The following is a 16,432-nucleotide window of genomic DNA, read 5'->3' as shown; positions in this document are numbered from 1 at the left end:
TGTTCTTTCATATTAAATAATGAGCTAATGTCTCTAGTGTGCAACTTGTTGTGTTTGCTCAATCCACCCAGACATTTTTAAGCATTGTTTCCAAATTACAGACCCTGATTCTATCTTACGGAGAAAGAAAGATCAGAGAAAGTTTTAGGCTTTTATCTTGGACATTTTTGAGATATTCATGTTGAAACATTGCCTCAGAAAAGAAAAACAAAACATGTCCAAAAAAGTATTTGATACACGAGGCTGAAACTTCACAGCTAGATTATAGTCATCCAAGTTTTAAACCATTCGATTTTCAAGCAATACACAGGTGGTTGAGCAGACAATGATCTAAAAATGTGATGAGCGATATGAGGTGGAATGACCCATAAGTTAAAATATTTTTCATGTCTCCCTCTTACGCCATAAAAGTAAAAGAGTAGCGATTGGGTTTAATAATTCTGAAAATGTGCTGCAAATACAGATGTTTTCCAGATGGTTGAGTACGACTGACTGCAAAAAGAGCAAATTCACAGTAAGACATGAGCCTTGCAGGTGCTGCTATCTGGAGTTAGTTACTTCCTGGCAGAGCGAGCTTGGCTCCTTTAATGTTTTTATGGTGAAATAAAACCAGGTGGTTACTCGCGTTCGACCTGCTGTACACTTTGTGTGATTCCACTTTAAACACCCCAAAGACAGCCTTACATGCACACATAGGTTACATGTTTTTACTCCAGAACAAAGCCTTTGATCATGCGTTCCAACATTCAGAAATGTATACCACGTCGGTTTCATCTCACACATCACCGCAGAGATGTGTCAGATGTGTTGTATCTCAACTATGCTCTACATTTTTCTCCTCCTTCTGAACCGCCGTCTCTACAGAATTTGAGATGAATTACTTTATAGCGCTTAGCCCACAGTTACCTCGATCTCTGAAGGATAAATATTTCTCTCCCTCTGCTTCTTCTTCAGTTTTAGAGATACATGGATGCTGGCAAGGAAAGCTATTAAGCAAACAAGATATTAGTCAGTGCTGTCAAAATGTTTTGGCTCCTTTCAGCTATAACCAGACGGGGTAAGGCTGTTTATCAGCCATGCATCTGACTCAGAATACAAAACAATTTAGTTCTTTCAGGGTGAAAAATGTTCGAGGGCCAATCCATTTATTTAACTTTTGATAGTTTAATAATGTGTAGAGACTGTCCTCTAATAAAGTGCTAACATAGACAAAGCTTCCGAGATGACATGCTGAAAATAAGTTCACAAGCACATGTAGGTGGTTCAGATATCTTTATTTTCACCATTAGTAATGCTGGTAAATGAGGCGGCTGTTTTCCTCCAGCTTCCTCCGGCTGCTCGCCTGTCATCGAGCAGGCTCATCTTTGATGGAGCTGACGGAGGGATGGCTGCGATGATGCAGAAAACCTAAAGACAACAGAAAAAAGGCACCAAGCGCACTGTTAGATGACATTTTAAAAGGGTTCTGATGTGTTGATACTCTGCAGTAATTGTCTACTGAGATGAATTTTTTGACGATTAACTCCGCCTGGAAGATTACGTTTTTGGAAGTGTGCATGCCGTTCTGTCTGTAAACACCATAACTCAAAAAGTTTTGAATGAATTCCGATAAAACTTTACGTTTTTTATTTAGAATGGAGTCGTGTTAACAATCCATTCAAAATTTGGCTCACATCAACCACAATCCTCAATGTCAAAATAATGATGTATAGGTCCAAAATTACCAAAAAGCCTTATAACTTAGAAACTATGATTCTTATAAGTGTTGTGTGTATTTTATAAGGTCAAACATCATAAAATGTCTTTTAACTTTACGACTGCCTTTGTTTGTATTGGCAACATTTAGGAAATGATACTGGTGTATGTGTATTCTAAATATCACATTATAATTTACATCCAAATATCACATCACATTTAACCTCTGACCTTATGTTTACGTTTTACGTAAAGAGAACAGCCTAATACAGCAAACAATTCAATGATAATTAGCTACACATTGGTATACTTTTTGTATTTATGCATTAAGTCCATCATATTTAAAGCTACACTTTGGAGTTTTTGAGCTCTCGTAGCACCATTCGCAGATTACCACACACGTATGAAAATGAAGGGCGATGTGGTTCCCAACCGTGCAGCAGTTTCAAATAACGTATCCAGCAATACGCTGGTAAGGACAGGACTAAAGGCCGACCCATAGCATCTAAAAACTAAACCGCATATAATTAATCAAACTTTGGTTGCATGAAGAGGCGCCAAGTTAAGTCTTGAATGCGTGCAAGAGTATCTGAAAGTCATCAACCAGCTATTGGTGGTCATAACCACCAACAGCTTTCTCTTTGAACCTGTACAATTGTTCCAGTAAAGACTTTACCAGTATAGCAGTGGTCAGCATTTCCATCCATCAACATTGATATGTCATCTGAAAAGTATACGTGAGGACAATCAGAACGTGTGTTTGTGATCTGACTCATTTTTCTAAAAGGTGCATGTGTGTGTACCTACTTTGACTGTCAACTTCTTTAATTGGTGAGAGCCCTATCCATTTTGGTAAAAAAAAAGAAAAAGATTAACGTGGTGAAAGCAGTGAAACAACAGATCCATTAAATGATGCTGACTGATTAAAAGGACTGACCTGACCAGGTATGAAACCCGTATAAGTGGAGGTTTGTCCCTGCTGGACCAAAAAGAGTTTGTTAGAATCTCCAAGCCTGTTGACGCAGATGTAAATGCGTTTTTATTGAGCAGTTTACCTTCAGGAGGGCTGACTTCTGTTTCTTTGGCACCGTCTACATAAAAGAGTAGCATAAACATGTTGTAACTCTCATCTTCTGGAATACATTTTAGTTTACTTAGTATATTATTAATATATTATACTTCAGAGACAATACAGACTATTCACAGACCAGGATTTCTAAAAGTGACCATGTACTGAGCCAGCATATAAATGAAAACATAGATTAAATACACATTTAGTGTGTTTGTTCAGAGATCTAACACACTGGTTTTTGGTTGATAGTAAGCCATGGCTTATCATTTTTTTAACCATTACAGTGAGAGGTGGCATTTCTTGACACCAGATGTATTTGTTAACATTGAATGGCTGAGTCTTATGTTTATACACCATTTAATCATTAGTTATTTTTTTTTTTTTTTTTTTTTTTGAAAATATTTTTATTGAAAAAAGAAAACAGTACTTGCAGTTACCGAAATACAATCAACCTTTCTTAATTTTCTAAGTAAATTAACATATATATATATGAAAAAAAAACAACAACAAAAAAAACAAAAAAACAAAACACAACGCCCCCCCCCCCAGTCCCACACAGATCAACACAACCATCAAACATATTAGAGGAATATAACAGTAACAAAAGTAGATTTAAACAGGCAATACCTCTAGACTAGCAAAATAAGAGATAAAGGGTTGCCACTTGTGAAAAAATTTGGCTGTGCAACCTCTCAACGTATATTTAATTTTTTCAAGTTTTAAAAAAAACATGACATCTTTAAGCCACCGGGAAATAGTAGGATACTTAGCAGACTTCCAATGCAACAATATTAGACGTCTCGCTAATAGGGATGTGAAGGCTATAATATCCCTTTGTGTGGAATCAAGTGTAAGTGAGCGAGCAGGAATCCCAAACACAGCAATCAGAGGACAAGGATGAAGAGTTACCCCAAGAACAGTTGACATAATAGCAAAATACCTTGTCCAGAAACCTTGTAGCTCAGGGCACAGAAAAAACATGTGGCTAAGGTGACAAGGAGAACCATGGCATTTATCACATTTATTTTCCACTTCTGGATACAATTCAGAAAGTCTAGACTTAGAGAAATGCACCCTGTGTATGACCTTAAATTGAATAAGTCCAAGACGAGCACAGGAGGTGGAAGATCGTATCCTCGTTATAGCCCGTTCCCAAGACTCCTCATGTATTCGAAATCCCAGTTCTTCTTCCCATGTACGCTTAAGCTTAACATTAGAGTGGTTACTAAAAGACAGAATAGCATCATAGAGTTTCGAAATGGTTCCTCTGTGATGAGGAACAAATGATAACGTAATTTCCCACTGCTGTTCTGGAGGTAAAGAGGGGAAATTTGGGAAACACTTAGCAACAAAATTTCGAATTTGAAAATAGCGAAACAAATGGGTAACAGGGAGATTGTAACGAGAAGACAAGTTGGGAAAACTATCGAAAACACCATCCACATATAAATGTTTGAACTGTTTTATACCCTTGTCACACCACACTGAAAATGTCGAGTCCAAAAGTGAAGGGGGAAACAAATGGTTTTCGCTTAGAGGACCCGAGGAAGACGGCATTACAAAATTAAAGTGACGTCTAAACTGAAACCAGATTTTGAGTGTGTTAAGAACCACCTGATTATCAGTGTACAGAGAGGGTCTCACGGGTAAAGAGGAATAGAGCAAAGCCGGTAAAGAAGAGCCCTTACATGATGATAGCTCCAATTTACACCACGAGGAACCAGAAGATTTTAGCCAGTAGCAAAGTTTATGGACGTGAGCGGCCCAGTAATAGACTAAAAAATTAGGTAATGCAAGTCCTCCACTAAATCTGCATCGCTGCAGCAAAGTTTTAGAGACCCTAGGTGGCTTCCCTCCCCAAATGAAAGAACCAATAATCTTGTCCAGTGAAACAAAAAAATGTTTCGGCAAAAATAAGGGAATCGACTGAAATAAAAATAAAAATTTTGGTAAGATGTTCATTTTAACAACGTTAATCTTACCGATTAAAGAAAGGGGGAGATTACCCCATCTTTGAATATCAGATGTGACCCTAGATATAAGAGGAGACAAATTTGCTGATTTAAGGCCAGCTAGAGAGCGAGTCACGTTAATCCCTAAGTACTTAAACCCAGACGGACTGAGACGAAAGGGTAGATCGGACTGTTGAAGTTGACGTGCTGCCGTATTAACAGGAAAACACTCACTTTTCCCCAAATTCAATTTATAACCTGAAAACGAACTGAAGTTCTCCAGAATACTTAAAACAGCAGGGATGGAGCATGCGGGGTCAGTCATATATAATAACAAGTCATCCGCATACAATGATACTTTATGTGTAATTCCATTACGGATGATTCCCCTGAATACAGAAGAAGATCGCAATGTAATAGACAGAGGCTCGATGGCAATGGCAAAGAGTAAGGGAGACAAAGGGCAACCTTGACGACAACCACGACCCAGCGCAAAATAATCAGAGTAAACATCATTAGTATGAACACTGGCTTTAGGGGACGAATAAAGAAGCCGAATCCAGGAAATAAATTTATCACCAAAACCAAATTTCTCTAAAACTGCAAACAAGTACTCCCACTCCACCCTATCGAAAGCCTTTTCAGCATCTAAAGAAATCACAAGTTCAGGAAGTTCAGATAGACGCTTTGAGTAAATAACATTAAAGAGTGTACGGGTATTAAAAAACAATTGCCGTCCCTTTATAAAGCCATTCTGCTCTTCAGATATAATTCGAGGAAGCACATCCTCAAGGCGAGATGAAATTACTTTAGCCAATACCTTTGCATCGGCATTAAGCAGAGATAATGGCCTGTAGGAACCACAGGAGGTTGGGTCCTTGTCATTTTTGAGGAGGAGCGCTATGGTTGCTTGTGTGAAAGTGGGTGGTAATGAACCGGTTTCCAAGGATTCGTTAAACACAGACAAAAGCAATGGTGCCAATTTACCAATAAATGTTTTATAGAATTCAATTGGAAACCCATCCGGGCCCGGGGCTTTATTAGACTGCATAGCTGTAATAGCTTTTAATAGTTCTTCAACAGATAATGGGGAGTCCAATTGCCCCGCATCATTAGCACCAATAACAGGGTTTGAAAGATTATGAAGAAATGCATTCATTTTAGCTTTATCCGTGGGAAATTCGGACCTGTACAACAAAGAGTAAAATGTTTTAAAGGTAGAATTAATTTCCAAGGGATCTGTAGTAATATTGTCATCAGAGTGTTTAATAATGGGGATCACACGCGAGGAGGCCTGACGTCGTAACTGATGTGCCAACAAGCGACTAGCCTTGTCACCATATTCGTAATATGAGCCACGACTGCGTAGTAATAAGTGCTCAGCCTCTTTGGTTGACATAAGATCAAATTCTGCTTGCAAATCAAGGCGCTGCTTCAGTAATTCTGGAGAAGGGTTCAGTGTATAACTTTGATCAAGGTTACTAATTGCAGCTATAAGTTCTTTAAGCCTGGCATTAATCTTTTTATTAGCACGGACAGAGTAAGAAATAACTTGACCTCTCAGGTAGCATTTAAGAGTCTCCCATAGCAGAGAATATGAGACAGAATCATCCTGATTGAAGGACAAGAACTCCTCAATAGAGCCTGAAATAAATTCACAAAATTCTTTATCCGCCAGAAGGAGAGAGTTAAATCTCCAAAGTGGAGGGCTACGTTTATGGGTAGAAAGATGAACATCCAATAGCAGAGGAGAATGATCAGATATTACAATACCAGAATAGTCGGAAGAATTAACACATGAATTAAGAGTTCTGTCGATGAAAAAATAATCAATCCTGGAATAAGACTGGTGGACCTGAGAGAAGAATGAAAATTTTTTGATTGAAGGGTTGCGAAATCTCCATGGATCAACAAGATCATTCTGTTTCATAAAATCTGAGAATGTTTTAGACATAGATGATTGAGTCAAATTACGAGGACTAGATCGATCCAAAATTGGATCAAAAACACAATTCAGATCACCACCAAGGATAAGCAAATGTGTATTCAGAAAGGGGATGTTACTCAGCAATCTATTAGCGAATTCAGCATCATCAAAATTCGGGGCATATACATTTACCAACAAAACCTTTTTCTGCATTAGGGTACCAGCAACAATGATGTATCTACCGTTCCTATCAGCGACAACATTGGTCAAAGTGAATTGAACTTTCTTATTAATGAGAATGGCCACTCCTCTAGCCTTCGAATTAAAATTTGAGTGAAAGACCTGACCTACCCAAGGGCAATATAACCTATAATGATCCTTAATGCGAAGATGAGTCTCCTGTAAAAATGCTATGTCAGAATTTAGACGTTTCAAGTGAGTAAAAACCTTAGATCTCTTAACAGGGTTACCCATACCTCTGATATTCCAACTAATGAATCTAAGAGGCATACCTGACCCAGCAATGCTGGGGTCTATATTTCCATTAACCATTTACAAAAAGGAAGAGGAAAAAGACCAAACCAAAATGCCAGTGGCCATGAAGAGCCGAAATGGGACAGCCCCCCCCCCCCAACCCAACCCTGAACACAAATACACCCCCAAGTCTCCACAGAACAGAACAAAGGAGACAGCAGTGTACCCCCAAAGTAGCAAAAATGATTCACCGAAGTGACTGGACTAATTGTTGTCTAAATAAAAATAAAAGCGAGAGAGGGGAAAATAACCTCTCACCAACTTCTCTACAGCATAACAGTGTGCGCGTAACAGTAAACATGTTTTTTTCAAAAAGGGAAAAAATAAAAAGGAAACCAACCAACCAAAAAAAAAGATCTCACAGTACAAAATATGACTTCCTCAGAAGGAGAACTTTCCAACAAATCACCAAAAGTGCATAAAATTAAAAAAAAAACAAAAAACAAAAACAACATACATAAATAGATAAACAATTAAAACAAAAACAACCAAACAAAAAAATAAATAAAAATTTAACAGAAACGAAAAACAACTCAGTCCTATGCAAATCAATGCAGCAAGCTTGGAGAAGATTGTGCCGGACTGGTCCGAAGTTCAAGAGTATATTATATGATCCAGTTTCAATAAATAACAATGAAAATAAAAGGAACCAGCACACCAACAGTACAATAACCAGCACAATGGCCTAAGAAAACAATGCACAGGTGGCGTTAAACCTAAGGAGAGCGTGAACCCTTAGCAGCATTACAGTATCAAACTGAGGAGCTAACGAGGCTCACCCAGAAATCAAAGTTTTGACATAATCACTGGCCTCCTCTGCCGAAACAAAGTTCTTCTCGACACCCTTATATGTGATGCGGAGTCGCGCTGGATGAAGCAGGCCATACCGAACACCGTCAATGCCACGGAGTTGCTGCCTGACCGTGTTGAATGCAGCACGAGCCCGTGCCACCCTGGCGGTGTAGTCGGGGAAGACCGAGATGGTCCGATCTCCAACTTTAATCTGTCGGCGTTCTCTAGCACGTCGTAAAATGTCGACACAGTCAGTGTGGTAATGAAACCTGCATACAATGGCTCGTGGACGGTCGCCAGGCTTAGGTGCGGGTTGGAGGGTCCTGTGCGAACGATCCAAAAGCGGCTCCTTCCCCAGATCAAATGCTTCTTTTAGCAAGGAAGCTACGGCGGCAGTGGTGCACGTGTCAGGGCCCTCCGGTACTCCCACTATCCTAACATTGTTGCGCCGCGATCTGGACTCCAAATCTTCACACTTACTTTCCAGCTTGGCTACATGAGCTGTGAGACCCTTGATAGTGTTTTTCATCTCAGCTATATCATCAGAGCAGACAGTAAGTGCGTGCTCCATCTCCTTCACCGTACCTTTTAGCTCAGACATGGTAGCGTCATTTGCAGCTTTATCGATCGCCAGCTGCGTCTTCACCGCCTGCAGGTCGAACTTAATGGTAGACAAAGCAGAACCCAGAGTATCCTGAAGTTCCTTTTTAAAGATGTCGGCGATATCTTTCCTCAGCGAAGCCAGCAACTCGACCTTGAGAGCCTCAATATCAGGATTAGCTTGACATGTGGGGGGCTTTGCAGGAGACGACGGCTCACTCGAGGGTGTGGTCGCGGTTTGCAAACTAGGCCTCAGTTGTGTCTGAATAGTACTGCGGGTTTTAACATTTTTTGCTGCCATTTTACGCCGGCCCGAGTAAAACTTCTCAACAAGACAATCCACAAACCAAAACAGGACTGAAAATACGGCCAAAACGCGCGAATAAATAACAATTTAATCGAAATCGGCGGGAGCTCCCAGACTCGCGTCCTACTCCATCAAAGCTCAACCGGAAGTCCTAATCATTAGTTATTAATAATCTCTGTCTCTCTTCCGGAGCGGCTTCCTGTCCTCACCCCTCACTGACTGTCGAAGACGACTGTCCCTCCCTGATACTTGGACTGCTAGAAGCTTCTTCCTGTTAAAAGGTAGTTTTTCCTTCCCATTGTCACCAAGCGCTTGCTCATAGGGGGCAGTCTGATTGTTGGGATTTTCTCTGTATTATCACAATATAAAGTGCCTTGAGGTGACTGTTGAGTTTGATGAATAGATTATGCTCCCTTGGTTTGGTTCTGCCTCTATATTTGATGTTAAGTTATATATTGTGGGTGAATGAACTGTATGGTAGTGTATTCTGTCCTTGAGGGCTGCTTGAAATGTCACAGAGGGCTGTGTATTGGTACATGTGCACTGAGAAAATCCTAGTGGGGGTTGTAATTTGAGGCTTCCTGTGTTCCCTTGAGTCTGCCTCCTCTTAGTGTTCATGCCTCAGTGTAAGACACTCATTTCTTTGTCATTTCCTTTTTGGGTGTGGAAGTCAGTTTTTCATGAGTCTTGCTTCAGTTCGACTCTGATCTTGTCCCTCATTGGTTTCACCTTTGCTTAATTGTCATAGAAGGTTTTGTACAATATGACAAAACCAATCACTTCAGAATTTCTCATAATAATAATTGTTTTTTAAGTTCTCTGCACTGTGGTTGAAACTAGTCTAAAGCAGTGGCTCTGATAGCAATATGCGGCCAGGAGAAAAAGCTTGTCTTTCACCATAGAAGCAGGAAGTCTCACGTCACAGCGCTAAACATGACTTTTTGCACTTTTGCCTTGCACATTGTCAGTCACCTTTGGACAGACCACTGCTGCTGAACATGCTACATTTAAACATTTTTCTTGTGTTATAATTAGAGTTTGCTTTTTATCTTTGTGTGTAAATGGTTGTTGTTTTTTTCTTATGTGCACCTCAGTTTGCACGCTCAGTCTTGCCCTTCAGCAAAAGGTGAACTTGTTTAAAGTTGGATATTTTTAAGCACTCACAATATTGAAATCCAGTGAAGTACAAACGTATCTAGTGTACAGTAACTTCAGAATACACATTTTGCTGGCTTACCATTTAATTGCTGAGTAATTAAGTTGAAGCCATCAGGGTGCACCTTCGGCTTCCCTGGCAGAGGAAAAAAACATGTCTTAGGACGCCTGTTTCCACCACTGAAAAACAAAGCCAAGCCTTTTTTATATTCATAAGTCCAAACTTTCAACTCACTAATACAAACTCAAACTCAACTCAAAAACTCAAAGTTTTTCATTTTTAATTAGAAATTTAAAATAGTAACTCAAAATTTTGACTTTGTTTCTTCAGTTGTGGCATCATAAAACGAGTGATTTCTTTTGTTTGATTGTTTTTTGTCTCTTACTGCACAAACGCCTTTTCTTGTAGATTTGTCCGATCACACTCGTTACTATACTCAGCAACACCAAACACAGCAGAGCCAGCCAGACCACTCTGAGCGCACACTGCCACTCATCTGGAAAACAGAGGAACATTTTGGACAAAGCAGAGTCTGAAACAATTATGTATTATTTTCATTACTGACCTCTTTACCTAAAGAAAAAAAAATCCATCCCAGTCATTCCAGCACTAAAATTCATGCCATGTGAAAATAAAATACATGAAAATGTAGAGTGGATGAAGGAAGAAAAGAAGGAAGGATAAGAAGGCAAGAGACCGGCAAGGAAGGAGGACTGGAAAGAGACAAAAGACATAGAAGAGGCAATATAAATAATAAGAGGAAATGAACAAACAAGAACAAAGAAAGGGAAAAGCATAAATGGAAAGGTCTGGTGGAGGTGCTGCAGAAAAATTGGAAGGAAATGGATATCCAGCTTTCAATATGCACTTTGGAAAATATTACTTAATCAATGTCTTAAGCATGAGGGACTTTTGGAGAGCAGAGCAGAAAGAAAGAAATCAATACAGGCTTAGAGATACAGTAAATTAAGATGTACTGTAGTTTTGGAAAGTATGACTGATCATGTAGTACAGAGGAAGAGGGAGAAACAAAAAGTCAGGAGAAGAACTGAAGGAAATTTCTTCTATTAAAAAGAATGACTCCATTGTGGACTGAGAGAGTGGGCAGCTTGGAATGAAATGAAAACTGAGTGGCCAATTTCCTTGTCTCCTATTGTCTCCTCTTTCCTCTCCTTTCCATCTTACAGTGAAGCCACACTTGCCGCGTGGGGATCAAAGAAGCCCAGCTCCATCCGCCTGACACCAACCTTTCTGTGTCCGTTTCCATGGCAGCTTTTCCTTTGCTGTTGAATTCCAAACCGTTTGATTGGCGAACCAAAGGAGACAGCGGCTTTGATTGGACGATTCAGAGTTGGGCAGGAAAGGGAGACAGCAGTAGAATGCCTTCCTCTGTCCTTCATCACCACCCTTATTTTCCTCCTCCTCCTCCTCCTCCTCCTCAGGTGGGTAGAGGTGTAAGGAACTGTGATTGCTGCGGCCGTACAAGGTGAGATTCAGGGTCTCTGCGTTGGGCAGATGAAGCTCGGCTGACACCTCCAGATGTGACTCGTAAGCTGTGGGTGAATAAATAGCATGAATGTATTGATTGGGGCGTAAAAGGCTTATATTGTCTGCTGAAGAAGGCATCGCAGCGCAAGAGTTAAATAACACCAGCCTGTGAACATGCTCACAGTGACGCTCACGTTAATATGCTCATATTTTAAAGCTTAATTAGATTCTTTAATTAGTGAAAGGCGATCAGTTCTCTCTGGAAGCGTTGCACCTCTGATGGTCTGCTGAACAACAGAAACACAAGATGAATTATGGCAAACTTCGTGACAGGTGTCCTCTGTACAGTTTTCATGAAGTTTTAGAGACTAAAAGCCTTTTCCTGTACAAGGCTATAAAAAAGTTTATTTTACATTGTAAATCTACCCTCAAGTGGCTGTTCAAGGAATTGCAGTTTTAAGACCTGGGATGCACCTTTCCACTACTAAGCTACTAGCTGAACACTAGCTGAAAAAACAGTACAACCACTCACCCAAATATTGCTAAAGGTGCGAATCTCACAACTAACAGGTAGGAGCAAATACAAAAATATACACCAGACCAAACCAGAGGTATATTTCAGATTTGACAAGCTTCAGTTAGCATGTTAAATGCACTGAGAAATAGACTGAACAAATATGGCTTGCTTGGAAGAGTCCCAGGACAAACCCTCTTCTCTTTAAGAAACATGCAGCTTGGCTTTAGTTTGCAAAAATGCATCTGATCATGACTTCAGGAACAGTGACAGAAGAGACCAACGTGATGTTAGGCCATAATGCATATCAGCATATCACCTCATAACAGCTATGAAGCACAGTGGTGGAGGGGTGATGACTTGGGCTTCTTTTGCAGCCACAGGGCCGACACATCTTGCACTCAGTAAGTCAACACTGAACTCCTCTGTACACCAAAGTATTCTAGAGTGAAATGTGAGGCCATCTGCCTAACGGCTAAAGCTTGGTTCAGACTGCACACTACCACAGAATGGCTGCAAAACAAAAGGGTTAAGCTGTTGCAATCAAAGTCCAAACCTGAACATGACTGAAATCTTGTGGCAAGACCTTTAGAGAAATGTGCATAAATTAATGCTCGTAAGCCTCAATGAACTTAAATGGCATTTTAAAGTGTGTCCAGTGTGAGCGATTGATGAAGTCATACAGAAAACAACTGCTTCAAGTTATTGTCGCTAAACTACTGAATCATGGGATCTACTTACTTTTTCACAGGACTGCATAGAGTCCTCACTGTGACGGTAACCATAAAATGTCACTTTTAATAAACAATTAATTAGTTGTTAATTAGCTTAAACTTTTCAAATGTGATGGATCCTAGAGTCATGATTCACCTTGGAAGTCTTAAGAGCGTACACAGAGTATGCTAAGAGTCTAACTGAAGCATGCCCTGGACCACCTTTTCAAGCAGACCAGGGCACAGTTTACTTAACCGCACCCAGACGTGGCACTCAATAATCACACTAGCCAAACACACTAGACAGTACGGGTCAGATGCACTCAGCGGTGTGGACTTCAGGCAGTAGCAAGCTTTTCTAAACAGAAAGCAGATGTTGTTGAGTCTCTAGATGTGAATACCTGAAGTTGAGATATTTCTGTGTACTTCTGCCATTTCCATGTCTGTCTCACACATGAACCACCTCGCTTTTGGATCATCTCTGCCTCGCCTGACGTCTGAAGCCGAATCTGTTGTATTGCTTTGATCTTCTCGTATGCACGCTTGCTCCCATTTTTCCTGATCTGGAGTCTGAGATGGGTCACACATATGGCCTCTCTTAGCGTCGTCATTTCCAGCCTTTCCATTTTCTCCCTCTTTCACCTGATTTCCTTGTTCGCAGGGTCGGTAGGGAAGGCAGAAGAAGTTCACTTTTGTTACTGCAAGGATAAAGAGAATGAACACGGCAAAATTCAGACTGATTTCTCAGCAGAAGCAGGCATAAAGAGGAAAAGCAGCAAAGAACGAGCTGTCAAGCTATAAATCATAGCAAGATCTCGAAATGGAAGCTGTTGCCTCCAGTTTGTATCTGACAGAAAGAGACAGATGAGGAAAGACACAGATGGAGAGACAAAAAAGAAAAACCACTGAAGGCAAAGACGGCAGGAGCACAAGGGTAAACCGAGATGCTCTCATAAAGAAACGTGTTTTCAAGGCAACACAATACGGAAACCTTTTCAAAAGGGCTGTCAGTCAGAGTTGTATGGAGCTATATTTGGGTCTTATTTATAATCTTAGACCGACACAGACAGGTCTTTCCACAGACAATGTGTGTAAAGAGGAAGCAAATCAAGCGAACGTTGTCTAAAGCTTTACTTTGATGCAAAGTTTGAACAAAAGGTGGATAACATTCTAACATTTACACAATACACACGCACACACACACACACACAGAATGAACTAATGTGGATCTGAAGCTGTTTGTGTGACCAACCTTGGTAAAATGTGAAAAATTCCGGGAGGCAGATGATGAAGGCAAGAATCACGAGGAGAAGAAGTTTAGTAAGTGCTGCTCTTGCCATGGTTGTACCATAAGATCACGCACACACACACACGCGCGCGCTCAGGCACAGGTACTTGTTCACACTGGCACAGGCATGACTCGTGGCGCGTGGTGTCTTCTTCCCTCTCGAGTTTTCAGCAAACACATCCATTCACACTCGTGCCGCTGCCCATCAGAGAAGCCGTCGCTGGACTTTTTGATGTTCTCACGATAGAGTTCGTAATTTAAGAAGAGGCTGGCCGCAACATTTCAAAACACGTACACAAAGCGAGAAGCAACTTCCCTTCCTTTTACACTTCCTGTCATTTTCTGAGTAAGCGAGAAAGAGAGAGAAATGGAGCGCTGCACAGACAACAAAGAGTTTCAGTCAACAAAATGTAAGTACAAAGTGTGTTTCTGTTTGACTGTGGATGTGTGTGTGTGTGTGTGACCACTCATCCTCTCGTGAAAAAAGAGACAAACTTTATCGGACTATTTATGAATTCAGGTCCTGTGTAAACAGCAGGTTACAGACATATGATTATGTGTTGGATGTGTAGTCTCTTTGTAGAGGGAGAACTGCGTTTTACAAATGTTAAAAACAGAGTGAAAAAAAGGTCATTTAAAGGTGAATGATCTTTAAAAAAGTGGGAAACAACAGTAACATGTGGTAACCTGCCTGTGTCACTGATTATTAAGATTAGGAATGAAACTTTACATGATCACAAACACACAACAAAACCCCCCGATCTCCACATGTGCAGCTTTCCTGCCTGTCGTTTATATAACAGTCATCTCATAATGCAGTCTTTGTTTGTCATCATGACAGACTTTTTGTCTTGTGATGCTTCTTCTCAATCACAGAGGAGTTTCTCATAATTTTCTACAGCAGGATTTTTAGATTATATCATATTATTGCCACCATTTCTCATAAAATGTGATATTTTCATTATCACAGATCACATATACACGGATGTGTTTTTTTTTTATAGATTTGGAAATACTAAGACATTAGTAGCCTGTAACCATTCTTTGATACAAAACTGTCTCATAATTGTCCTTATCTCAATCATGAGACTATCAGTAGTTTGTATTATACACATGGTTTTTATGCGATATAAAACATGAAGTTAAAACACATCAGTCACCGTGTAAACACACATCAAAGGGTTTGTAGTTTTTAAGAAAGGTTGTCATGACTACAATGTTTACAAATTATACAGTTACATTGTGTAATTGCTTGAGAACAAAATGTCATAAAAAAAAAAGTCAGTGGAAACCAAAATATTCAACCACTTTTCTTCAAATAAATTTTAAAAAGTCAAATACGTTAGAAGCCTTCTGATTGCACTTTATAATAATGTTACACTGTTAAGCATGAATCAGGTATTAACAAGTGCTTAATTCATCATTTATATACTATACTATTTTTAGAGCAGATTATTACAGTGTAGTCAAGAGAAGATTTCTTTTGATCATAGACTTTTGAGCATTATTGTATATTTTATATAAACCACTAATTAGTTGTAAATATAAGATAAGTGTGAGAACATATCCACAGGTCTCTGCTGTGGCTTCACTCTTCAGTGATGTGGCTACATGTCTGGGAGCTGGAAGGTATTTTGGCTGCTTTTGAGGAGGAAATGACCTTTCTGCCTATCTTTTTATAGTTTAATCCACTCTGAAAGGAATATGTATTTTTCATTTTGTGCTGTCTCACTTCATCTCTGTTGGGGTTCGGTGTAGCTGAGATTTTACACTCGGGTTCCTTAGAGCCACTTATCTTTTCAACCCTGGGACTGGAACATACACAGACACACACGGAAAGAGGCTTAGACAAACACACACTCAAAACCACAAACACAGTGATGAGCTTGGCTAGCAGGTGTAGCCTTATCTCCACTCCACAGCGGCTTGCCTCTCTCAGGGCTCAGTCAGTAGCTTAGAGAGGGGGGCAGAAGCCAAAACTTAAAAAAAATCACCTTCTTTCTTTTATGCACAATAAAAACAAAAGAAATGCTTTACATTCTGAGAATTCCTGAATATTTTGAGTGTTTAGCTAAAATGCATTTACCATCTGTGATTGTGTTTGTGTGTGAGGAGCTGTTGCTGTCGGCAAGTGTCAGGACCCTGCTGAGGTGTCCTTGAAAAATACCCTCGTAAATTATCCCTGTGGAAACAATGGGATTGTCCTGATTTCCAGAATTAATTACAGAAAATTTGTCTTTGTGCAAGTAAAACCTAATTTTAAAAAGGGCTAAAATATTTCAGTAAGCAGAGATCATTTGGGGAAAAGAATATCATTTCTTTAGATAGAGAAATTAATCAGTGCATTCAGTGATTAGACTGCCCCATCATCTCAGAATGGAATTCCAGCAGTGA

General features: G+C 39.9%; 1 protein-coding gene across 2 annotated transcripts; it reads right to left on the bottom strand.

Annotated features, from left to right (window-relative positions):
• Positions 1 to 1,263: 1,263 nt before the first annotated feature.
• On the bottom strand, positions 1,264 to 14,379 carry LOC146572644 (uncharacterized). 2 transcript variants are annotated; one of them, XM_085276932.1, is made up of 10 exons: positions 14,003 to 14,379; positions 13,152 to 13,448; positions 11,283 to 11,588; positions 10,421 to 10,531; positions 10,117 to 10,170; positions 2,751 to 2,786; positions 2,633 to 2,674; positions 2,503 to 2,535; positions 2,372 to 2,419; positions 1,264 to 1,407 (listed from the first exon to the last, which is right to left on the bottom strand). In XM_085276932.1, exons 1-10 carry the CDS (start codon positions 14,088 to 14,090, stop codon positions 1,346 to 1,348), a joined length of 1,077 nt encoding a protein of 358 aa, XP_085133058.1. In that variant the 5' UTR covers positions 14,091 to 14,379; the 3' UTR covers positions 1,264 to 1,345. The 2 variants fall into 2 exon arrangements, with proteins under 2 accessions (XP_085133058.1, XP_085133059.1); XM_085276933.1 differs by having other exon boundaries at positions 2,633 to 2,671.
• Positions 14,380 to 16,432: the final 2,053 nt, after the last annotated feature.

The sequence above is a fragment of the Mchenga conophoros genome, linkage group LG6 (genome assembly GCF_057382185.1).
Source record: "Mchenga conophoros isolate Kocher_MC1m ecotype Shallow Benthic linkage group LG6, M_conophoros_male_GT1.1, whole genome shotgun sequence".
In the NCBI taxonomy this organism is placed as follows: Eukaryota; Metazoa; Chordata; class Actinopteri; order Cichliformes; family Cichlidae; genus Mchenga; species Mchenga conophoros.
This window is presented reverse-complemented; position numbering and strand designations above follow the sequence as displayed.

Coding starts and splice junctions, on each gene's coding strand:
- LOC146572644 (XM_085276932.1), bottom strand. CDS start 14,090: ATGGCAAGAGCAGCACTTACTAAACTTCTTCTCCTCGTGATTCTTGCC. Junction 13,449..14,002: donor ATTTTTCACATTTTACCAAG/GTTGGTCACACA, acceptor TTATCCTTGCAG/TAACAAAAGTGAACTTCTTC. Junction 2,536..2,632: donor CGGGTTTCATACCTGGTCAG/GTCAGTCCTTTT, acceptor CAAAATGGATAG/GGCTCTCACCAATTAAAGAA.